The following is a 26,663-nucleotide window of genomic DNA, read 5'->3' on the forward strand; positions in this document are numbered from 1 at the left end:
ATGTATATATATATATATATATATATATATATATAATGAAATAAAAAAAGAGGTAGGGATTTTCAAACATGTACCAAGGCAGGAGAAGATTTGAACGAAGTCCCGGGGTTCATACGGTCCCCTGAAGCTCTTGGTCTTCGATCTAGTCCGACCAAGTGGATAGAAGACTCAAAGACTATTTTCGGGGTCGATTCGCTCCCCAAAGTCCTTGTCGTTGATTTGATATGGCTGAGTAGATCCAAAAGGGGAAGTGCCCTTCCAAACCTCCCCTCGCGGGGAGGGGGCGAAGTCCCGGGGTTCATACGGTCCCCTGAAGCTCTTGGTCTTCGATCTAGTCCGACCAAGTGGATAGAAGACTCAAAGACTATTTTCGGGGTCGATTCGCTCCCCAAAGTCCTTGTCGTTGATTTGATATGGCTGAGTAGATCCAAAAGGGGAAGTGCCCTTCCAAACCTCCCCTCGCGGGGAGGGGGCGTCGGGAGGCTGTAGAATTTTCAAGGGGAATAAAAACTTTTAAAATAAAATTATTCAAATCAGGGATTTGAGAGGGATAAATCATACTTTATTATAAAATTTCATCCCTATTTATAGATCTATACATAGTAGTAAATAAAGAAATAACTAAATTATAAAAATTAGGCATAATTCCCCTCATATATTCATTCGTAAATCAGCTAATTCACTATGGAAAGAAATCATTGTGATTGGCGTAATTCATGTGGGCTTCCCACGGATCATGCTTCGTGGTCGTAGGGTCTCTTTTTAGAGAAAACGGTTGGGATTTAACACTCCCTCTAAAGCTTGGAAATATGAATATGTCATTCCAAGTTTGGCTATTATTCTGAGAAAGGCAGAGTTATCAAATCCTTTGGTAAGGATATCTGCAAGTTGATCTTTTGATGACATGTGGTTGATACATACAAGATCACTGTCTAATTTTTCTTTTATAAAATGTCTGTCAACTTCTATGTGCTTGGTCCTGTCATGTTGGATTGGATTGTGAGCTATGTTGATTGCTGATTTTTTCTCACAATGCAGTTTTATGGGTTCATCCCACTTGATCCTTAGATCTTTTCGAATCATCTTGATCCAGAATACCTCACGTATTCCCAAGGTCGTAGCCCTATATTTTGCTTCTGCACTAGATCTTGCCACCACATTCTGCTTTTCGCTTCTCTATGTAAATAGGTTTCCTCCAAGGAATATGCAATACCCAAAAGTATATCTTTTGTCCACTAGTGAACCTGCATAATCAGCATCAGTGTATTCCTCTAGGGTTATTCTGTGGTATCTTCTAAAGAAATCCCTTTCCCTGAATTACCCTTAAGGTAGTGCAGTATTCTGTCTACTACTTGCATATGAGTCTGTTTTGAATTTTGCATAAACTGATTGATCATACTTACAACAAATGAATATTTGGTCTGGTGTGAGAAAGGTATATCAATTTCCCCACAAGTTTTTGATAAGTTTCTTTATTTACATCTAGATCTTCTTGAGTTTCACTGAATTTGAGATTCGGTTCTACTAATGTTGGTGTTGACTTACATACTAGTTTTCATGTTTCCTTTAGAAGACCTTTAATGTACTTTTGTTGTGAGATGAAGATTCCTTTGCTGGAGTGAGCTACTTCAATTCCAAGAAAGTATTTTAGCCTACCAAGTTCTTTGATATCAAATTCCTTGGAAAGAATTTTCCTTGGACTTACTTTTTTGCTTTTCATTATTCCCAGTCAAGATAATATCATCTATATAGACTAATAGTATTATGACTTCCCCTGAGTCTAAGTGTTTAAGGAATAATGTGTGGTCCCTTTGACTCTGTTGATACCCATTAAGAAGCATGAATTTTGAGAATCTTTCAAACCAAGCATTTGGTGATTGCTTAAGCCCATATAGAGCCTTTTTTAATTTGCACACCTTGTTACCGGCCTCTAGATTCTTTCTTAAATATTGGTAGTATTTTCATAAATATCTCTTCTTCCAAATCTCCATGTAGTAATGCATTTTTTACATCCAATTGTTCCAGATGCCAGTTGTGCTTAGCTGCTAGTGAGATTAGGATTCTAACAGTATTCATTTTGGCTACGAGTGCAAAAGTTTCCTGGTAGTCAATGTCATATGTCTGAGTATACCCTTTTGCCACTAGTCTTTCCTTGTATCTCTCCAGTATATCATCAGCTTTATACTTTACAGAGAACACCCATTTGCAGTCGATTGGTTTTTTTCCTATTAGTAGGTTGGTGATCTCCCATGTTTTTTTTTTCTAGGGTCTGCATTTCATCTTTCATGGCATTTTTCTAGTTTTCATCAGATAAGGCCTCAGAAGTATTATTAGGAATATGAATATCTTCTAGTGTAACTAAGAAGTTTTTGTTTGAGGATGAAAAGTTATTGAAGGATGTATAGTTGGTTATAGGTTATAAGGGAGGTGGTGAATTTACCTTAACTTCAGGAGATGGTTCAGATTTTTGGATCTGCTTCATAGCACAGTTTGAACTTGTACGCCTGGAATATTCATTCCCAAATCTAAGGAGAGCTTGGTCTTCAGTTTCCCTACTTTGTATTTCAGGTGGATTAGTTTGAGGTAGTGGAGGAAAGTTAAGAGGGACAAACATACTTTCCTCATCTTCCTCTATTTCAGTCTCCCCCTGAAGATGAGATTTAGTGAAGTAATAATCTTGTTGATTAAAAGTGACGTCAATGGATACAAGGGTTTCTTTGTTGGGGATGATAACACTTATAACCTTTATGGGTAGCAGAATATCCAATAAAAAAATATTTGAGTGCCCTTGGATCTAGTTTTCCTCTATTATGATTGTGGATGTGAACATAGGTAGAACACCCGAAGATTATGGCAAGGTAATGGGTTCAAAACTCGGGGTAAAATGAGGACAGAATATCCATTGGAGCTTTCAGTCCCAAGATTTTTTAAGGTAGCCAGGTTATGAGGTAAGTGATAGTTAGGAGGGCTCCCTCCAATAGGATTAAGGTATATTGTGGAGTAGGAAGGCATGAGTGGAGGCTAGAAGGTGACCATTCTTTCTTGCCGCAACCCTATTTTGTTGTGGAGTGTGAACGCAGGAAGACTCGTGGATGATACCTTCACTTTGAAAATAGGAGTATAGAGTTTGGTTGAAGTTGTCTTTAGCATTGTCAAAACAAAATTTTTTTTATTTTAATCCTGAATTGATTTTGGATCTTGGTGTGAAAATTGGGAAGAATGGTGCTAACGTCAGATTTATTCTTGAGGATATAGATTTAAGATACTCAAGTACAATCATCAATGAAAGATATAAACTAGCGAGCCCTAGAGATATTGGGGATTTTTCATGGTCCTCATATGTCACTATGAATAAGATAGAAAGGAGTGTTGCATCTCTCATTTTTGTTTGGAAAAGTAACTCTTTTATGCTTGGCTAATTCACATGTTTCACAATGAAAATATTCATTTTCCAATTTATGAAAAAGTTTTGGATATATATGTTTTAAGACATCTAAGGATGTATGTCCTAATATGAAATGATGAAGCCAGATAGTAGATTTTTTGTCAATTAGGATAACATAGAGTAGTTATTTTTAGATTTGTTCAGCTCTTCCAAGTAGTACAATTCAGCTCTCTCCTAAGCAAGTCTAATCTTAGTCCCTAATATCTGGTCCTAAAATAAGCAATAGTTAGGGTTAAATAATGCTTGACAATTATGGTCACTGGCAAGTTTTTATATAGATATGAGGTTTATGGATAATTGAGATACATGGAGCACATTTTTTAGAGTGAGGGAATGAGATAACGGTATGCTTCCTTGGCCTTCTACTGTGGCAAGAGAAACATCCGCAGTGATGTTTTTCTTGTCACTTGGGCAAGGATCATAGTTATTGAAGTGGGTAGTGGAGTTTGTCATGTGATTTGTGGCTCCTGAGTCATGATCCATAATATTCATTTTAAATGATTTCTAGAGGCACTTAATCTAGTGGATATAGGAAATTTATCTGAAAATGCAAGAGAGGAAGATGCTGGTGGTTTTTCAAGGTATACCAGGAGTTGTCTTAGTTTATGAATGCGTTCTTTATTGAGTTCTTTGAAGATGGTCGGTGTTTCTGGGTTAAGCTGACTTGTTGTAGTGTTGGCATATGATGTGTCTTTTTTCTCATTTCTTTGGTTCCACTCCTTGGGGGCTTTCCGTATATCTTCTTCCAACATGTCTCATTCGTATGTCTTGTTTTTTTGCAATAACTACACCAAAGAGAGTTTTTATCTTTAAATTTTGCATAATCTTCATCTTTTTTTCTTTCATTGTGCTTCTTTGGTTATCATTGTTAAGCTTTCAACAACTTTTGGCTCCAATATTACACCTCGTCGGCTTTCTTCGGCACAGATGAGAGCAATAGTTTCATTTGATGATGGTGTTTCTTGTTTGCCAAGGATCTGGACTCTTGATCAAATTCTGCATACGGTCCTGCTAGAAAATCATAAATTTTATCTTTTTCAATAAAGTTCTTTAGGATAGCAGCATCTTTTAGACATCTGGTCTCTATGCATCTATAGTGATCAAGTTCTTGCCATAGATTTTATAGAAGAGTGGCATACTTCGTCACGGTCTTGCTTCCTTGTTTTGTGCTTCCTACTTTGATTTTAATTTCAATGATTTGAGCAGCATCCTGAGCTTTTGAAAAAGTTTGTCTAGTAGCATCTCATATGTCCTTTATAGTGGAAAGGAACATGAACATATTGCTAATTTCTGGAGTCATAAAATTCTATAACCATGACATAATCATGGAGTCCAATTCATCACATGCCCCAAAATTAGGATCACCTCCTTTTGGTCCTCCTCCGAGGTGGTGTATTTTCCTTTCCCCTTTAAGTAGGTCTTCACAAATTGAGACAATTTTAGATAGTTCTTCCCATTTGGGCGATAGGAATGTTGCATGCTTTGGAGATCACCTCGTTGTTGGCATACCATAGAATCTTCAATTTTTTTTCGAAGTAATTTCTGATGGATTCCACTGGAAAATCCACCGGAAATATTTCTAGAGAATTTTTTCGACGGTATTTATTTTTCGACGTGCTAATTATAGTCGGAAATCCTCTGGAAATATAAATTACCTGCGGATTTTAGTCATTTTTCGGCGGAAATAGCCTTTGGAAAATGATGTTTTTCTTGTAGTGCATTCCATATGGCTTCCGGCTTCGTCGTGCATGGCTTTGTCCTTCGGGGCTCACGACTTCCAGCTTCATCCTTCCCGTGGGGCTTTTTTCTGATGGTTTCCTCTTTACTTCATTTGTGTCTCTAATACCATGTTGAAATTAGGGATTTAAGAGGGAAAATCATACTTTATTACACAATTTCATCCCTATTTATAGATCTATACATTGTGTAAATAAAGAAATAACTAAATTACAAAAATCAAGCATAATTGCCCTCATATATTCCTTTCTAAATCAGCTACTTCACTGTGGAAACAAGTCACGATTGGCGTGATTCATGTGGGCTTCCCATGGATCATGCTTCATGGCTGTAGGATCTCTTTTTAGAGAGAAAAACAAGGATTTAATAAAAATTAAATCACTTAATTAACAGGTCGGATGCAATTGAAGACTGGAAGACCAATTTCGGGCTCGATTTGCTCCCCTGAAGCTCTCGGCTCTCGAATCCTATCTAATTGGGCGGGTTTGAAAGGGCAGGTGCCCTCCCTCCCTCCCTTCGTGGAGAGGGGATGTTGGGAGGCTGCCAAAATTTTTAACAATCAAAGAACCCTCACACAATTGATTAAAAGTGAAATTTTATTAATTTTTAATCAATTTGAAATATGGCAAAAATGATCTGACTCGATTTGAAATTGACTTGATATATGGTGCATACAAATCGAGCTTCTTTTCAGGATCTCACTCTCAATGAGATAACAAAATTACATGAGCCACCATAAAATCATGAATGATATTAATTATATAAGCAAGCCATATACAAAAATTACTTGCTAAACAACTTGATCAAAACACTTATGAAATTATAATTTATGAAAATGTCACTTGATGAAAAGCCTCGACAGATGATACTGTATATAATGATGAATTTGGGAAAGTCTATATTAATTCAAAACAAATCTAATGTATATTTTAATTTAAGAGGGATATCTGATAATGAGTTTCTTCCTTGAAGAAATGTATACATCAATCAATACAAATACAAAGAAACTTTTGCTGATTTGAAGATTGATGAATGTATATCTAGCATTTTTAATGGTGAATGTTCTAATGCTAGCACATCTGTTTAATTTCATGCTTCTCTATAGTTTTGCAATTCTATTTTAAAATGTTTAATGCTCAAGTTGTATTTGACATTAATCAAAGTGAAAATTTGACGTTCCAAAATACTATCACCATTAATAAGAATATTCCATTTGCTATAAGTAAATTAGCAGCTCTTGCTATCAGTTGTCATCTTAGGATAAATATGTCTACACAAGATGAAAGAAATGTAAAGATTGCTTTGAATTAAGTTGACAATGTACAGTTACCAGATCATCCGATGCAAGTAACTTAGGTTGCAATGATAGAGAGAAAATGATTTTATAGCTTTGGTGGTAAATAGCAATATCACCATTGATCACACAAGCAATGATCACTTATGGACCATAATACACCCTTAACATATGTCTGATAGTGTCCTACAAACACAAAATCAATGTGTAATGAATACGACGACTTGCCAGCCAACACGCGTAAAGAAGTTAATGGTGAATGCAACCCATTTGATAATTAATATTGATACGCAAGCGAATACACTAAATTTACATACAGGCAATATCAATTAATCTGCTAAGAATGTATGTCGCCTGCAAGTGTGCATAGGGCCTTTATAGCAAATATGATAGCCTACGCGGATCTTCAACAATGATGAATGAGAAGATTATAGTGAGTGTGACACACTGCCTGCAAACAAAAGCAACAATCCTATGATAAATGCAAGCATATACGAGCAACTGCATGAAATTTATTAGTGCACGACAGTTCATCTACAAGAAGAAACAAGCAACCTGTAGCACAGCGGTAAGCCACCGGATCTGCAACCCTACTTCTACAAACAGGCAGAAGGCGATATCCTAACGATAATATTGAAAATACACTTGAAAATATATCTTGCATGTGCTCCGACAAATGTGTTAAAAGTTAAAAACACAAATATCTGAGAAATATTGCGCAGGGTCAAATGCTCACTAATATAACATTCTATTTTTAAACTAAACACAACCCGCATGTGCTCCAATCATAATATATGATTCATATATTCAACGGTTCGGGAATATTGCGCTCATCAAATATTCAATTTTCATCCTTCTCCATGAAAGGATTGGAGTAGACCTGACTTGAATCATGAAATGCCTTCCAAATTCCTTAAAAAATAATACAGTGTCTTTAACGTCACCCCGATGATGGCCATGTTGAATGAAAATATCAACCAGAGGGATCAAATCTCAAATCTAATAAAATCCAAAATTCATAAAATGAAATCTATCACCTAAAAAATCTTAAAACAAACTCATCCACCTCCTGCAACTATTTTTCGGTAGTGATAAATTTGAAATTCATCTCAGCTCACAAAGAGCGAATGTCGTGTCAAGTGTATAACTAAGATTCATCCTCAAATAGTCTCTTGCCACTAGGGATGTGGCACGTGCCCTCTAATCAAATGGTTTTGCCGCAAAATGACACCATTATATTACGATCACGGTCAAAGTCGTATGTTCCCTAATTGCATCAAACCCTTGAGTAATGAATCATAGGATATGTTTGATAGGTATAAAGCCCTCTATCAACTAAGGTAGATTCAGATCTATCTCCTTAGACAAACACCACCCTAGGTCTACAAGGTATTCTTGGACAAAGCAACTCATGGATGTCGATAAGGTCCCTTCTGTCAGGTTGGGTCGACTACCTCCTCTGACTAAGTAGACAAGGGACTGTGGGATCTGAAAATTTGGCTCCGGCCTCTGCCTACTTCTTTCTGGCGGAGTTTTAACAAATTAAGTTCTAGGGTAAATTTTGGGAAGCCATATGAGTTTGTAGATAATACACTACCCAGAGATTTCGCCCTCATTTTATGAGGACTTTATAATCTGAGTTATGGTTTCCTATAGGCGCAAGCCCCTATAGTTAATTACCCCTCTCGATATCGGGAGAACTTTCAATTAAGGCTAGTCTTCAATCAGATACGTAAAGAATACATGTTATTTGGTATATAGTAGCAATATGGGTTTAAATGTTAGAAGTTTGAAGATATGATATTTAAAATTAGAAATTTTACCATTTTACACTTAAAGCGGATGACGGGGGAATGGATGATGGACCTGATCAAGATCACATGGTTCTGTCATCCAGGGTCATCGTGGTCCCTGGTCTACTTAGTCAAAGGAGATAGTCGACCCAACCTGATAGAAGGATCCTTGTCGGCAGCCATGGGTTGCTTCGTCCAAGGGGACCACATAAACTTGGGATAAATGTTTGTCTAAGAGGACAAATTTGAATCCACCTTAGCTAACAGAGGGTTTTGTGCCCTACCGATTATATCTTATTGATTCATATCTCATGGATTTAATATCACTAAGGAACGTATTGGCTCTGACCATAACTATTATCTCGTGGTGCCATTTGATAGCAGAACCACTCGGTTCAGAGGACCCCAGGTAATAATCATTTATCCTGCGGTGCCATTTGGCATAAAACCCACCGTTCAGAGAACACATACCACATCCTTACTGACAGGAGGTTATTTAAGAATGGATCCTAGTGATTTTTTCGACTAGGCATTAGCTCTATGTGAGCTAAAGTAAATTTCAATTAATCCACCCCAACAAACTGTTATGGTGGGTGGATGTATTTTGCTTTAAGTGTTCAATAGTTTATTTCAAATTTAAATATTTTAGACTTTTGAGATTTTTATTTTTGAATATTTAGATTTTTTAGTATTTGAGTGGCATTTGAAAGTATTTATGAATCCTTCCGGTTGAGATAAATATTCAACACGGCTATCATCGGGGTGTTTGGGGTCATTTCCATTTGTGGATCTTACAGCTTGGTTAACGTCTTATAGTGGAGGGGAAGATATGGGGTTCGGTAGAGACAGAGGGAAGAAAGCTCTGTGGAGGAGTTCGGAAGAACTAACGGGGATTGTGCTTAGAAGATAGCGGGGAAGAGCAGAAACCAACAACTTCGTTTCTTCCTCATTTTGACTACTCGAGTATCAGGCGATCGAGGCAAACGCGACAGGTCTGCAAATGGCGCTGTTGCAGAGATATGGAGCATTGTAGCTGCATGTGATTCCTGCAGAATTTACACAGGGATATGTGATGGGCCACGGCCTAGTACAGGTTTTTTATATTTTTTTATTTGATTTTTTTCTTCTGTGGAGGTCAACTTGGGATGATGATAGCCCGGGACGAGGGAACCATGGGATCTTGATCAGGCTCGTCTTCATTCGTCCGTCACTAATTTTATGTTTATGGTGATAAATTTTAAGTCTCAAACTCCAAAATCCATATACCCAAATTCAAACCCTAAAATTGTTGCTATTATACACTGGATTTATGACCCATGCCACCTCTTTAATGACTAGCCTTAATCGAAAGTTCTCTCTCATTATCGGGAGAGGTAATTAACTATAGGGGCTTGCGCCTATAGGGAACCAGAACTTAGATCATAAAGTCCTCACAATATGAGGGCGAAATCTCTGGGTAGTGTCTTATCTGAAACCTAATTTGCTTTCTGAAAATTCATCCGGAACTTAAGCTTGTTAAAACTCTCCGTCATCACAAACAATAAGAAAGGAGCTAGCGCGGAGAGGCTGGGGAGCGGGAATTTTCGGAGCCCACAATATGAAATATTAGCAAAACTTCACTCTACTGTTCATATCAAGTGTGTAAACAATATTCTTCTATCTCATAAATGTTTCGGCAAATTTTTTATATCCGCTTTTAAATATATGCAGAAAATATTTTTAAGATTACTTTTCTAGATGGATACTATAGACCATGAAATTTCTCATTAACCTGAAGAAAGTAGCATTTTATCTGATGGGATAGTAGTTATGATAATATGCTTCCTTGGCAAGATTGCTTTGTCAACAAATTATTTACTCATTTGCTTTTCATTCTATTTAAATCATAAGCTATGAATATATCTGTGAAATTTCACTACTATTTTTATATATCAACTATACAAATTCAATTCTTCTGTCTGACGCATGTCTGAACAATCTCTACAACTGAACCAGGGCTTTGTAAATCATCAACTATCTCCTGATGTCCTTGGACCTACTCCAATACCAAAATCCAATAACATCACACAGTCTAGTCTCAGCAATACACCAAATTTCCCTGAGAGACCAGATCGACCAGAATGCCATTATTACCTGAAAACTGGGAACTGTAAATATGGTTCAACTTGTAAGTTTCATCACCCAAAAGAAAGAAGCTCCGTATCAACAAGCACTCTTGGACCCCACGGCCTTCCTTTGAGACCTGTAATACTTTATACTTTTGAATTTAGAAAGTTTTTCTTGCAATAAAACTTCTAATCCATCAACGAGCCTGTTTCTGAAAAAATTATTAGGCGTGGGCAAGATATGTAGAGCTCCGTGCGAAAAGCAATACACAGCTGTGTACTCATGCGTCCGATAATACACTGTTGTATATTCGCATGACGTGTGACTACACAATTGTGTGCTCCAATTTTACACACATAGCTTTACATGTGTTGCTTGCGCCTTATAATTTCCCTGTTTCTGACACCATTTTCTTGCTTGTGGATGATCCAGGACCAGCCTGTTTGTATTTACTACAATCTAAATGGAGCCTGCTGGTACGGTTCAAATTGCAAATTTAATCACCCACTTTTTGGATGCTATGACTATAACATGCGAGCGACATGTCGTCCAGATGATTTTCGTAACCAAAGAAATACACGAGTGGCATGGACACCATGGGAAGCTAAACCAACTAAAACCATGAAATCTGAAGCAGACAATAGACCCTTTTCTTCAAATAACAGCAAAGAGGACAAGAACATTGCTGCACGTACTTCTTCACCGTTGCATGTTTCACCTTCATCGGAGTCTACACAAACTAATTCTAACTTCATTTAATCTCGCTGATCAGCTTAGCTTCTTTTCCAGTATGCGGAATTTCAGAAGTACATTTGCAGTTTTGTTCTGTGAAACCATGCTTAGTTGAGGCTCAGATATCTTTCCTGAGTAAAATGCAGGTCAGATTTTGTCTTATCGACTTGAGTTATTTTGCTTTGCAGATTGATCCTTTTTTTTTTTTTTTCAAAAAACAAAGACCTAAATGTTAAAATACAATTTTCTCCAAAATTTATGCAGAAGGTTATGTGCAAATAATGTTAATAATGGATATTTTTATTTTTAGCTATAGAATTAAAAGTGCCCAATGAACCTTACGTGTGCTTGTTTTTATGCTGAGGAAGGAACGTCTAAGTATTGAATCTTCATTATTATAATTATTTTAATACAAGCCAGGCTTAGTTTCTTGCATATAAGGTTCAGGTTTCAGGTAGGAAAGATTCTATGGTCTAAATTTTCAACTCACAAGTTTATTTATTGTATTCCTTTGATGTTCCATTTGTTCTTTTAATGGGTGGCTACAGATGTCAAGGAGTGCTTGTCCTATCATATATAATTTTTTTTTAACGTCCACGGAACTATCATCTTGAAAAATGCTGTTGAGGTGGCTCACCAACAGCACTTTTAGGTGGCCAACGGTATTGAGGTCAAATATAAGAAGGCATTATTGCTTGCTCGTGGTCACTGGCACCACCCTCAACAACCATGTTTGCAACCTGAAAGTGAGATGTGCCTGGTGCTATATATGGTGGAGACTAGGAAGATATGTAGGACGGAGACGCATCCTCTTCATCTCATCATACCTGAATAATTCATGCACTTGTTGTCAATGCACTGTTGAAGATACACCTCACATTCTTTCATGACGTTAAGACTCCACTAGAGATTGTAGTTTTAGATTTGTTGGTTTGACAGTGAATTTAGAATATGTTCATTAAGGTTGATTATTCTTGCTTGAGAGGATGTAGACTGGGTTTGAATAGTGGACTGTTAGGGTGACCCATTAAAAATGTGCATGGTTTGATTTACTACTGCTGTAACATTTAAGGGGACATATAGTCTACTTTGCCTGATAACTCATGAATGGATTAGGTTGGTCTAAATTCTTGTTGCATTGATTGAGGAGCTAGATATTGTAGGTGAGTTCGACTAAGGATAACCTCCCCTGGGAATATGGTTTGAAGTGGCAAAGCTTTCTTGGAGAATTACTATTGTAGAGTTGTAGTTTATCTTGATTTTGGAGGGATTGAAAGTCAATGGTATTTGCATTTGTATTTTCTTGTAATGAGCACTGATGTTTGTGGGAGGAATCAATCATGTCAATCTTTTTTCAGGAAAGTAAGGGATCCAATTGAAGTTATTAGTTTAATCTTGCCCTCAAGGGATATTGTCACTTATCATGAAAGGATAATGAAGGTGTAGAGAAAATTTATTAGAATTTGTTATAAGAGCATTTTGGATGGTAAACTATAATGCCCTCATTGCAAGGGATGTGTGGAATTCATTTGTGGGTGATAAATTAACGTCATTCTTTAGTGATGGGTTAGACTTGTCATAGAGGGGTAATTTAATCTTTTATTGGAGGGTTGAGGGAACACTGTCGTTGTCAGGTCCTAAGTTCTGGATGAGAAAATGAAGGGTTGCGTTAGGTAGTCGACAACCAGCGTAAAACTTGTCGAATAATCATGACACAAATCCTTTAAAAAATTGTGTTAATGCTAGGGGGTCCTCTTGAAGTGGTGCATTGTATGGCCTGAATACAGCGACAAGTGTGCAAGGGCCGCTGCACCGGCACCCGGGTGTAGTGTTAAATATGTAAGGGTTCCCACATTAAGGATAGATGTGAGCAAAAGAACCTAGTTCAGGAAACTAAATTTAGGATAAGAACATGGAATATATGCTCTCTTATCGAAAAATTAATGTAATAAATAGATATTATAATTCATATGAAGATAAATATTCTATGCATTTAGAAAACTAAATGGGTTAGAGAGAATGCTAAGGAGATTGATAGTTTAGAATATATACTATGATATTCGGGTATGAGTCATACTAGAAATGGTGTATATATGATCATAGATAAGAGTTTGTAGGATAATGTTATAAAAATTAACAGAATTGGAGATAGAATTATAATTTTAAAAATTGTTGTTGATGATAAGATTGTTAATATTATAAGTGTTTATGCTCCTCAAGTAGGTTTAGATATTGGTTCAAAATTAAAATTTTAGAATGTCTTGGAAGAATTAATACAAAAGATATCTCGTGAAGAAATAATTTTTATTGGAGGAGATTTAAATGGACATATTAGTAGATTGGTACATGATTTTAAAAGCATTCATAGTGGCCATAAATTTGGAACGACAAATGAAGGTAGTAAGATCATATTAGATTTTTCTTTAACTTTTGATTTTTTAATAGTTAATACCTTATTTAAGAAAAGAGATGAGCATCTTATTATATATATATATATATATATATATATATATATAGTAAAATGTATATTGATTATTTTCTTATAAGAAAATTAGATCGTTTATATTGCAAAGATTATAAAGTTATTCTGAGTGAAAATTTATGTACCTATTATCGATTATTAGTTTTGGACTTTAAGATAAAGGGACAGAAAATAAAAAATAAATTATAAAGATTTTCTAGGATTAGATGTAGGGTTTTTAAAAAATATTACAAAAATATTTTTGAGAGTAAGACTTTAGATTTTAAGATTTTGTGTGTGCATGAGGATGCTAATGTTATGTGAGAAAAAATGGCTAGTGATATTATGAATATTGCAAAAGAATGTGAAAATACAGTTGACTTTAGTGACTTTAGCACCCAAAATGAAAATAAAGATTTTTGTTTTTATCAGCGTATTAGTAAACTTGAAGTTAGAGAGGCTTTAAAAAAAATGAAGTGTGGAAAAATTGTTGTACCTGATGATATTCCAATAGAGATGTGGAAATGTTTAGGAGATGAATGAATTTCTTGGCTTACTAAACTTTTTAATACTGTTTTGAAGATTAAAAAAATGTCAGATTAATGAAGAATGAGTGTGTTAATTCCTATTTTTAAGAATAAAGGTGATGCACAGGAGTGTGCGAATTATAGAGGAATTAAGTTAATGTGTCATGCTTTAAAACTATGGGAGCGAGTTATGGAGCGTAGGTTGCGGCGTAATACTAATATTTCTCAAAATCAATTTGGATTCATGCCAGGTAGGTCCACTATGGAAGTCATACATTTATTGAGATGTTTGATGGAGAAATATAGAGAGAATAAGGATGATCTACATATGATATTTATTGATTTAGAGAAAACATAAGATAAAGTTCCAAGAGAAGTGTTATGGAGAGTTCTTGAAAAGAAAGATGTTAATAACACTTATATTCAAATCATTAAAGATATGTATATAGGAGCTATTACTTGTGTTCAAACACATGGTGGTTTGACCAAGTATTTTTCTATTTCGGTTGGATTACATCAATGATCAGCCTTAAGCCCATCTTTTTGCTTTAGTCATAGATGTTCTCACTTAACATTTGCAAGAGGATGTACCTTGGTGTATGCTTTTTGTTGATGATATTCTTCTTGTTGATAAGACTAGAGAGGGAGTTGAAGGTAAACTTGAATTATGGAGGTCAACCTTAGAGTCTAAAGGTTTTCTCTTGAGTAGATCTAAAACTAAATATATGGAGTGTAATTTTATTAGCAATAGACCTAGTGAGGGGATTGTGAGTTTGGGCAATCAAGTCATTAATAAGAGTACACATTTTAGATATCTTGAATCTATTGTTTAGAGTGATGGTGAAATAGATGGGGATATTATCAATAGAATTCAAGTTGGATGGTTGAAGTGGAGGAATACATCGGGCTTGTTGTGCGATAGAAAATTCCCCCTCAAATTTAAGGGAAAATTCTATAAGATGGTGGTGAGACTTGCAATGCTTTATGGTGCCGAATGTTGGCCGTTAAAAGAAAAGCATAATACTAAGTTAAGTGTTGTAGAGATGAGGATGCTTATGTGGATGAGTGGCTTACCCTTAGAGATAGGATACGAAATGATCATATACGTGAAAAGGTTGGAGTAGCTCCAGTGGAAGATAAGATTAGAGAGAGTCTCCTTAGATGGTTTGGTCACATTAAACAGAGGTCTTCCGATGACCCGATTAGGAAAGTTGAGGTATTAGATTTGACTTATGTTAAGAAAGATAGAGGTAGACCTAAAAAGACTTGGTTATAAAATATTAGAAATGATCTTTCTTTATTAGATTTAAATGAGAATTTGACTTTTAACAGGACACAATGACAAAAAAAGATTCATGTAGCCGACCTCACGTAGTGGGACAAATGCTTGTTGTTGTTGTATTAAAGGGTTGAGGGATTGGCATACTTGGTTGAGGATTAGTAGATATATTATATTTCAATATCATTTAAGACCTAAAAAAATTGACACACTTAATTGAATATATATATATATATATATATATATTGTAAAAGCTTAATGGAGTTTTGCTAGAATTTTTATCATATTTTATTAAATTTAAATTTAAAAAAAAAAATCAAATAAATAACTCAAAAAATAATTTATATAATTTTTTAGGAATTTTAAAAATTGTGATGCATAACTTCAAGTTTGATTTTAATTCTGCATGAATAAGAAAAATTCTTTATAATTATTATTATTATTATTATTTAAGCTATGGAGGTTCTTATTGTATAGAAGGTCACATCATAGGTTTTGCGGATCCTTAATGTGCCATGACAAAGAAGATCATACTGGATACTTCTCTTTAAAGGGTTTAATCACTTATGGAGAAAGCCACGTGATTTGATTGGACCACACACAAGAGTTGTGATTTTTGGATTTTAGAGATATTTTTGAGGTAAAAAAAGGGTTAGTATTTTTTTTTTATTTTTTTTTTGGGAAAGTTAAAGGGCAAAGTTCAATTTCCATTAATTGAAAATTAGTTACAAGAGAAGAGATTGTGTAAAAAACAATGAAATGCGGATAACTATGAAAAAAATTGTAAGGAAAAACTAAGAGCAAAAGCGTTAACTCAACAAAAATGTGTAATATAGAACACCATACAAAAAGAGTTGCAAGAGGCTAAGATAAAAAAGGCCAAATACAAAAACTGACATACGTAAATCAAGAAAAGAAAATTTCCTTATTCTAAAAAGGCTCAAAAGAGTGTCATTGCAACCACCAAACACCAAGGTTGTGAGTATTGCCTTCATTACTGGATAATGTTGCTAAGAGTCGTCGTCCATTGAATGAGGGGTGCAATGAATTCATCCTCACCCCATAACAATCGCAAGCCCTTTTGCCAAGAATCACGTATAGCACGTATAGCAGAAGAAGATGAAGAAATTGTATAACCGGTTGAGTGGAAATCCGTAAAAGAAATGGAAATATGAGACCACAAATGACATGATAGCATGAACTAGCAAGACAACAAAACCCAATCAAAGCTGCAAGAACAGAATAAAGAAAAACCATAGAGATCACGTTGATAATCAGCCCAAGTCATAAAGCATACTTTTAAACTCTCCATTTTTCCTTCTCGTCATTTTAAGGCAAACTGTTTTTCTTATGTTCTCTCGAATGGTAATATAGCTATTGGAAGAATTAGCAAATTTTCTAATATTTCTCTCTCGCCAAATATAGTAAATAGAGCACCATAACAGCAAAAAATTCAGTTTATACGATTTATGATCAGCCCTTCCGACAATAAAATCTAAAGTTTGAGTTATATTGGGCCTCATTAGAAAATATTTTAAGGTTGGCAGAAAATAGGAGACGATAGAAAAGAAAAAAAATACACTAAAAAAACAAATGTGAGGCACTCTCATGATTCAAATTGCATATACAACAAGAAGGACAAGCCTTAATATTTCTCTTGATAAGAAGATCCGCAGTTTTGAGACCCCCATTCAAACAAAGCCAACTGAAAATAGAGAACCGAAGAGCATAATGCTTATGCCACACAACACTATGCCAAGAGAAAAAATTATCCTCTTTATAAAATGATTGCACAAAAGAGTTAAATCTACCCCTAAAATCAGAGCTCCAATTCAGGCATCTCATGTTTCCATCATAATATGTAGGAATAGAAAGGAATTAATTTTGAATAATCCCATGAGAAGAAGCAGGAAGCTTCCAACCATTAGAGTCAATGAGGTCAGTAATATGCGCTTTAGTAGAAAAATTGTCCAGTAAAGATTCATGATGAGAAAGCTCTGCTAAAGCAATACCATTACACCAATTATCCCACTTAAGTGAGATCGGGTTATTAACCATTACTTTAAAACAAAAATTGTTTTTAGCTTTAAGGGCCGAATCACATACACTTTTCCACATAGCAGAGGCAGTAGGTGGGGGATTTTTCCATGGTGAAGAGTACTTGTTGAAAAACCGCTAGGATAATAAGGAAGGCGTGTTGTAAATTTGTAAATTAAAGAGCAATTAAAATCATATCTAAGCACATTAAAATCATGGATGCCCAATCCTCCTTTGTTTTTAGGTTTACATGTATTGAACCAAGAACCCATATGCATTTTCTTTGCATTAGAATCACCAAAGTGTAGAAATTTCTCTGAAATTTTGACAATTTGCTTGGAGCAGGACTTTGGTATAATAGCACCACAAATCCAATAGGAAATGGTATTCCAAATAGTGAATCTAAGGAATTGAAGCCGACCTGTAAAAGAGAGAGATTTGGCTTTCCAACTAGAAATCTTGTTAGTGATAACATCAAGGAGATGTGAGAAATCACAGAGGCAGACTCTCTAAATGGAGATCGGCAATCCCAAGTAGGCAATTTTGAAGCATAGAGAAGGGATATTGAGGATAGCACAAATGTCATTAGCATTGGGGTTATTAGGATTAAGAATGATAGAGCTTTTGTCCGGATAAGTGACCAAACCAGTCGAGCTAGCAAACTTGATAAGAATCTACTTTAAGGCTGAACAATTAAGAGGAGAGGCTATACTGAAAATTAGAAGATCGTTAGCATAGAACAAGTGCGAGAGGTGAAACCCATTGGTGTCAATACCCTCAAACTGATTAGCATTCTCAGGACAATCCAACAAGCAAGAGAATACATCCATAGCAATGCATAATAAATATGGGCTTAAAGGACAGCCCTAGCGAAGACTAGCATAAGAGGGAAAATAACCCTCCAAATGCCCTTCCAAACAAAAACCAAAATGCACATTCGAAATACAAGTCTTAATCCAACTAATAAAGATGTTAGGGAAACCCTTTTGGGCCATCCTCTTGAATATAAATTTTCTAAAAATAGAATCAAAGGCCTTCTTGATGTCCAATTTGGCATACATAAAGTTGCTATTTGTGCATTTTTTTAAAAACCTTAGCATTTCAGTCGCAAGAATTACATTATTATTAGAGATCCTTTTTTTACTAAAATCATCTTGAGCCCGAATAATAATTAGGGGCATAATGTGTTTGAGCCTAAAAGCAAGGATCTTAGCAATGATTTTGTATAAGGTGTTGTAGAGTGATATTGGCTGAAAATTCGATATAGAAGCTGTATGGGAAGACTTAGGAATGAGGGAAATACCCATAGCTTTGACTCTTCTAGGAAAGTAACTTTTTTCAAAAAAAGAAAGAATAGCTTTGCAAAGAGTAGGTCCCAAAATGTGCCAACCAGTTTTGTAAAAATGGAAGTTGAAACCATCCGGCCTTGGAGATGTGCACGAAGCGCCTGAAAAAATAGCTTCTTTGATATTTGCTATAGAGATAGGGTTAGAAAGTATAGATTTGAGATAAGGGAGAATAACAGCACCTATAGGAAGGTTAGAGATGTCAAAAATAGGGGTGGAAGGATGATTAAATAGACCCTCAAAATGTTGAGTGATAGCACAAGGAGCACTGACTTGATTACTAAAATTCTCATCCAAAGCAAAGATAATAGAGACTCCATTGTAATTATTTCTCAACCTGATTTTAGTGTAAAGAAATTTGAGATCAACCTCCCCATGTTTCAACCACTTTGCTTTAGCCCATTGGATAATCCAAGATGACCATGAAATTGTGAGATTAGTAATCTCATAATTAATGGATTTTAGGGCAGAATTGAGCTCACGGTTAGTAGGATCAGCTTCCAGAAGAGAAATATAAGAGTTTTGTTTCTCCCTTAGACTCATTAGAGATTCTTCGGTAGCAGAGGAGGGGGCCCACTTTTTTGTTTTAATACAATTCTTCACCTTAACAAGCTTGTGACAAAAATCCTCCATTAGGTTGCCATGACAAGGTTCCATGAAAACATTAGGCAAGATGTCCCAATAAGCCTCCCTAATGGTCCAGTAGTTTTTGAATTGAAAACGTTGAGCCTTAGGATGAGAAAGACCAACCTTTAAGATAAGGGGTGAGTGATCCGAGCACATGGGATCTCTAACAAGATATAAGGATGTAGGATATTAAGTTAACCAAGCATCATTAACTAAAGCTCTATCCAGTTTGATGTGTATGGGGTTCTCTATTTTTTGATTGAACCAAGTATATAAATGCCCCACGGAGGCAAGATCATTAAGGTGAGTATAAAAAATGAATGAATTCAGATCCCCCAGCCTACTAAAATATAAAATGGAGCCTCCAATTAAAATCCCCCATAACAATCCAGGGCATGTGATATGGCGGGGCAATATCTTGAATTTGTTGCCAAAGAGATGAGCTCTCATCAACAGAGTTAGAGGTGTAAATAACAGATAAAAGGAAAGTTGAAGAAGGCCCAAAATTGATCAAGCCACTGATCATTTGAGAAGAGGTAAAATGTAGGAGAAAAGTGAATTTTTTTGTGAGACCATTTGCTCCAAATTCTACCATAGGTAGAAAAAGATCAAAATTGCTACAACTAGGTTCACTATCAAAAATAGAATGAGAGGTAATAAACCAAGGATCCAAAATAGCACCCACTAGGATCCTATTTTCCAGAATACACAACATATCTAGTTTGTGGGCTTTTGGAAAATTGCTTACAGATCAATACTTTGCTGGTATTATTAAATCTACAAACATTCTAAGAGCCAATGGATGGGAGGGTCATTGGGATTTGGAAGTGGAGTGAGGCTTCCCTCTCATATGCTTAATTCTTGGGTTATTTTGATGTGAGGCTATGGTTAAGGAATGATTAGTCTTTTTACTGTTTAAATTATATTACGAGCTTTTGATCTCAATAACATCCTCCTTAGGATTTTCTTTTGGTTGTGAATCTATGAGGGAATCAAATTTTTTTGGAGAGATTATAGAAGGTGATGCTGAGTCATAAGCGGGTGGGATGATAGAGCTCAAAGGGGTTTCTTTAGTAGGGAAATTTAGGTTTGGAATAGTAGCAGCTAAGGGATTAGATTGCGTAAAAAAATATAAGGGGGATTGGTGGTATGGATATCTGTGGAGGATGATGGATGACTAGAAGATGGTTTGGTTAGAAGTTTTGAGGGTTAAGAGATTTGTTGTTATGAATGTTGGTGTCTGGAGTTTCTCAGTGAAGGAGCCTTGGTCCTACTTTTTGCTCAATTTTGAACAGCTCTAAGGTCGCGAGATATATTCATGCCTCTATTGGAGTTATGTGTCATATTAGCTTCAGTTTGCTCAGTGGGAGGCTTAGACGAACAAGAAGCATGAGTATGAACTAAGGAGCCGCAAAAATCACAAGGGGTAGGCCACCATTCATTTTGTATTTTTGTATTAATAATTTCATCCTCAATAGAAATAGGAATATGTTTCGGATGTGTAGTTTTGTTGTTGACCTGCACACAGACACACGTGTATGTGAGCTAAGTTTTTTGCACTGTGAGAGCATCCACAGGTAAAGGTATAACAACTTTGCTAGCAATACGAGATATACTCTCCGAATTCCAAAAACATAAGGGAAGATCCAATATCTTAAACCATATGGGGACTGAGGAAAAGTTATCCCTTTGTGGCCTAAATTTAGGAACCCATTTTTTAAGAATGAACGCTTACCCAACAAAAACCAAACTCCAAACGACCAGAACATCTCATAATCCACAAAGGATGAGAATTTTATAAGAAAAAAATCGTCACTCATGTTAAAGAGCTGAATATTACCTTATAGCTTCCAAGTTTTACAAATGGTTGTAAGAAGCGCCACGTAATAAGGCCTCCTTTCAATCTAGTAACCTATCAGAGACAAGTTCCATTGCTCTACGGCAGCATCCGTCTTAACTTTTGAAAAGACAATCACTTTATCTTGGGTGTGTAGAAAAGAGATTGGGAGATCCTTGGAAGCAAAGATGACTGGGTTGACAATATTCTACTAGTTTAATGGTGAAGCAAGGCTTGTTGAAGAAGAGGTAGCGTAGGCATGGGAGAGAGGGGGAAATCATGAGGGTGAAGAGGGGAGCCCATGGGAACGGGTCCTCTCCAGCCTCATCGGAAAAGGGAAGGTGAGACGAAAAAGGAGATGACGGATGAAGGAGAATGGCTAGGGCACAAGGGTTAGTATTTGGTTTCAACTTAAGTGATTTAAAGTGAAGCTCGAGTGATTGAACTCTTTGACTTTTGTGTGATGTTTATTAAATAAAGAATAACTAGTTACAACAACATGTATAACAAGAGTAGACGATTGAAAAGGTAACCATAGTAACCAATTTTTTAACATATTCATAAACAACATCATCAACATGGCCCCTAGTATTAATTATATTGGTAACATTAGCAGTGTGCTTGAGATTGGACACCATATCAACAATATCATGAGAGTCAATATTATTATTACTAGTAAAAAAATTATCCTTATAACCCACAATATTTGTAGCAATAGCACCAGTCAAAACTTTAGTAATAGTCTACGAATCCTTTAGTGAATGAGGATTGAGGATGATACACTTAGTTTTCATATGCCCTAATGACTTCTAATGATCACAAAGTTATGAAATTATTCCTTCTCAACTTATTGAATATAACCAAATTTTTCAAAACCCAATCAAATAGAATCAGGATATCGCTTAGTTACATCTAACTCGACCAACACACGAGCAATGGAGAGATGTGTCCCAATAGAAGTAGCATTGTCAGTTTTAAGAAGGCGACCAAACATGGAGTCCAAAGTGTGAAGAATCCGTGAAGGAAAAAAAAATGAGGCCTAAGGTTAGGAAAAGAGATCCAGATGGGAATAATGTCAGATTCCAACGAAATATCATAATGAGGTCCATTTAGTCAGTTTCATAAAACAATTGGAGAAAAAATACAATCTATGAGCAAACACTTTAATGTAATCCATATCTTTATTAAGTTTGATTAATACATGCTTAACATCAAAGAGGGTGACCGAAAATTCACTACACAATTTAAGATTGAAAAAAAAAAGTTATGTATCACAACAAGAGAAGGCCTGCAATTGGGAAAAGTCCCGACCAAAGATAATTTGAAAGGGCCAGCAAGAGCAAGAACCTCTTTATCTGAAATCCATAGAGATGTCATCCCATGGTAGGCTACTTAGAGACCAGGAAAGCCATTCAAAGAAGAAACGCCTGAAACGACTTCAATAAAAGAACGAGAGGCATTTTTATCATTTAAAAAACAAGGATCTTCCAAGTGAACAAGGTTAACTGCCATCCTGAACAAAAGAACTATCGAAGGCGAAAAAACCATGAAGAAAAAACACAAAACCAATAAAAAGAAAGATAGTAAAACTGAGAAGTCCAAAAGAAACTTCTCTGAGATAAACAGAATGATCGTCGAAGGCGACGATTATAAGAGGAGAGGTGGCTAGGGCCTTGCCCTAATTGTATTTCCGAACTTTTCATTCACTATAGGAACAATTTAGGTTCACCTATTTGAATAATCTTTGTTCAAATGGTATTGTACAGGTAATATATTTGAAAACAATTACCTTATATATTTTTATAGTGGTAATATTTTTTGTTTCCAAATTTTATCTTATACATTTTAATCATTTTTTTACAATTTGGGACAAAGTTGCCTTTATGTCTCTTTTTTTTTTAGGCACGATGATTTTTTTTAGACATCAATTCATACATATATCATATACATAAAATTTAAATTCAAAAATTTTTAATTGATAATTAAAACTTCAAACCAATATATGATTTTTACATACATAACACCCAAAACAATTAAAAATACATATTTAACATCTAAACTTTTATATTTACTAATATACCACCCAAAACTCCTCTTTTAATCAATCTAACATTCTGTTTAAAGCTTCCGTCAAAAATCACTATCAGTGACTGTCTTCCCGTCAATGACATCCTTTCACAGTGAATACAAGTATCTCATCACTTCCATGGAGTGTTATTATAGAAGGAAAGAGGGATTTTAGGTAGTATATTAGTAAATATAGAAATTTAGATGTTAAATATGTATTTTTAATAATTTTAAATGTTATATATATAAAAATTTCTATATTAAAATGAGCCTCATGGATGCGCAATGATGAAGACCATAAGCCAAAAGCACGAGCGAGCAGTCAACGCTTAAGTAAAGGAAAATATCCTTCTAGGATTCAGTTTTGATTTCCGCAAGGTGGTCCCATAATATATTCTTTTTTATTATTACACTTTGTAGTTTTATAAAGATATTTTATATAACATTTAAAAAATAGAAGTCATGTCAAGTTGGGTGGTTGGCGTAAGGTAAATGGGTTTGATTATATAACAATGCTACAATATCCTATCTGAAATAAAAAAATAATTTTGATGCGTTGACATAAAATGGTGTAATATATAAATATATATGATTATTAAAAAAATTCTCCCTCATAGGGTTATCATATCTACAAGTGTTTGAAAAAAAAAAAAAAAATCTACAAGTGTTTGAGATCATAAATGAGAAAATAAGCCATTTTTCATCATAAAATTAAGTGTTGCTAAGGGGTTGGAGTAGAAAGAAAACTTAAAAAAAAAGTGGGGTAGAGAGGATGATGGGGTGAGGAGAGTGAACTCAGAACTCAGAACTTGCTTGCCACCAGCCTTCTTTACAGCTAGATTCCTCATTATCACCATATTTTGGAGGGAAATGAGAGAAATGTTGAAGCTCTCTTTTTCACTTTTTTTTTTCTTTGAAGAAATTGCTTTTACTTTTCCATGCAAAATGTGGGATGGGATAAAGTAACGAGTAAAAGTAGCTTTCTTTCACATAAAGCTCCCACCAAACTACAATTATTATAATTATTAACATAGTTGGCAAATCCTTACAATTCTTGCTTTGGTGGTTAATTGGTAAGAGTTAGTTACTTTGAATGAGCCGAAGTGGTTTTGGCTTAAAGTTTTTTTTTTTTTTTTCTTGGCTCCACTTGAGTTTAAGATGCTTAAAAAATAATTAAGTTTGGATTAACTTTAAAATAAATGATGTTAAGCAAATTTATTAGAAGGATAAGAAGTTAAAACAAATTAATTTGATTTCATTTAAGTGTAAAAAGTTAGGTCATTTCAATGAAGATTGATTGTTGAATAAAAAGGGTAAGAAGTTAAAAGCGTGGTTTTTTATCATATCTTGGAATGACTCTAATATCTTGGATGTTAAGTTTGAGAGAAATTATTACATGCGGTCAACTGATTGTCTGGAGGCGAATCAAGATTTGCCACGTCACCCGGTATACAACAAAAAAGAGTTACGTGGTGTGCCCTAATTCACCTCCGGACTACGTCCGGTGACCGCACATATTAATTTCACTAAGTTTGAAGAGGTTAAATTTGAGATTGAATTTATCTTCAATGGCCACAATGATAACAATGACATAAATAATCTAGTTAATAATTTCTACAAGCCTTTCATTAATTGTTGAAGAAGAAAAAAAATAAATGTACTAAATTGTAGCAAAGAATATGATACAATATGTGTTGATTGAATTATTATTCTAAGTGAGCTTAGAATACATTTTATATATGAATCGTTGAATATCTATATGTTCAATATTAGATATTTTCAATTTTTTGGATGTAAGTATTTCGTTTTGTTCAATGATAGATAATTTGAGAAAGTTTGAGCAAATGAAGCTACTTTTTGGGTATTTAATAACTAATAAAGTATATTATGTAATCAATAAATGAATAATGATGATGAATGAGTTTATTCATTTACATTTGATGAAAGTAATATGTGATCTCAAAAGAGATATGACATTGAATATACACATGAAGGATTATGAATAGAAAGAAATGTTATGATAAAAAGAAGAAAGATGCCTCAAAAGTAAATGAGAACATTTATAATGTTTAAAATAGTATTGATAAAAGTCATTTGAGGCATGAAAATACTACACATTGAAAGTTTTTTAGGGATGTTAAGCCCTATAGAACTGGCCCAAGCTAACCAAGAGGGGGGGGGGGGGGAATTGGGATTTTAAAATTTTTTTTCACAAAGAACATTGGTATTTTAAAATTTCTTTTCACAAAGAACAAAGACCACAAACCAAAACCAAATCACACCACAAGACAAAAATAATGCGGAAATTTAAAGTGCGGAAGCAAGAAAACAATAACATAAAAATTTATAGTGGTTCGATCAACTTGTCCTACGTCCACTCCTTGGAGGCACCCTCCAAGTATTGCACTACAAAACGTGTCTCTCCTTTAGCCCCCACGGCTAGGCAGAGAAGCCCTCACAAAGAAGTCCTTTTTGCCACCCCGGCAAGGCAGAGAACCTATCTCCTTTTACTTCCTCTTGAAGCTGGCAGAGAACCACAATCCAGTGCTAAAAACCATACCTCTACCGACCCTTCCACGGATAAGAAACTCTAGACGAAGAAGAAGCAGAGCGATCCTTGAAGCACCCTTGTGAATCCCCTCACAAGATCCTCTCTCTCCCTCTCTCTCTTTCTCTCCTTAAAGCCTTCTCAGGTCAAGGCAGCAGCAAAAGATTGTTCAAAACGTTGAACAAGAGCTCTTAAATAGAAGAGCTTCAAAGGAGCTCATTAATTGCAACTTGCCGACAATATCGTCCAGGCCGATATGGACATCGTCCTGGCCGATCAGTACAAATCTCAGAAGATCGGCCAGAGCATCGCCCTGAATGCAATCTAGATGATTTAAAATTGGCTTGATCATCCAGGCCTATATCACGATCATCTCGATCGATCAGTTCAAATCAGAGGAAAATCGTCCAGGGCATCGCCCTGAATTTGAGCTGGTCGATATGTATCGTCCAGAAGTAACTAAGGTTTTTGAATAGATTGTCCTAGCCTATCCTGCGATCGTCCAGGACGATATGATCGTATCAATCATCCTTAATTACTCTCTTGACTTCCTGATCAATTAAGGCATAATTTGTGAATATCGTCCAGGATGATCACTGATCGTCCTGGCCGATTATTAAAAAATATATAATACCTTAATTGTCTATGGCGGCAACTTCTTTCTGTTTTGAGCTTATCGTCCAGGACGATCTGTTAATGTCGGCTGCCTTAATTAAGAATCCTTATTTAGACTTTATGTTTTAAGCCTGATCGTCCAGGACAATGTAAATATCGTCCTGGCCGATATGAGTAAAAATAGAAATTCTAAGTCTCTCAAGTGTGTGTGT

At 35.3% G+C, this 26,663-nt stretch overlaps 1 protein-coding gene across 3 annotated transcripts in view; it reads left to right on the forward strand.

Annotated features, from left to right (window-relative positions):
• Window positions 1-11,345, forward strand: part of LOC110093915 (zinc finger CCCH domain-containing protein 63-like) — a 19,063-nt gene extending 7,718 nt beyond the window's left edge. For 2 of the 3 annotated variants that reach the window (XM_020818964.2, XM_020818965.2), the window contains exons 3-4: window positions 10,265-10,513; window positions 10,808-11,345. In XM_020818964.2, coding sequence (XP_020674623.2) covers window positions 10,265-10,513; window positions 10,808-11,134 — 576 coding nt within the window. In that variant the 3' untranslated portion in view covers window positions 11,135-11,345. The remainder of the gene's footprint in view (window positions 1-10,264; window positions 10,514-10,807) is intronic. The other variant, XM_020818967.2, reaches the window with a different exon arrangement.
• The last annotated feature ends 15,318 nt before the right edge of the window (window positions 11,346-26,663 follow it).

The sequence above is a fragment of the Dendrobium catenatum genome, unplaced genomic scaffold (assembly GCF_001605985.2).
Source record: "Dendrobium catenatum unplaced genomic scaffold, ASM160598v2 fragScaff_scaffold_370, whole genome shotgun sequence".
Classification (NCBI taxonomy): Eukaryota; Viridiplantae; Streptophyta; class Magnoliopsida; order Asparagales; family Orchidaceae; genus Dendrobium; species Dendrobium catenatum.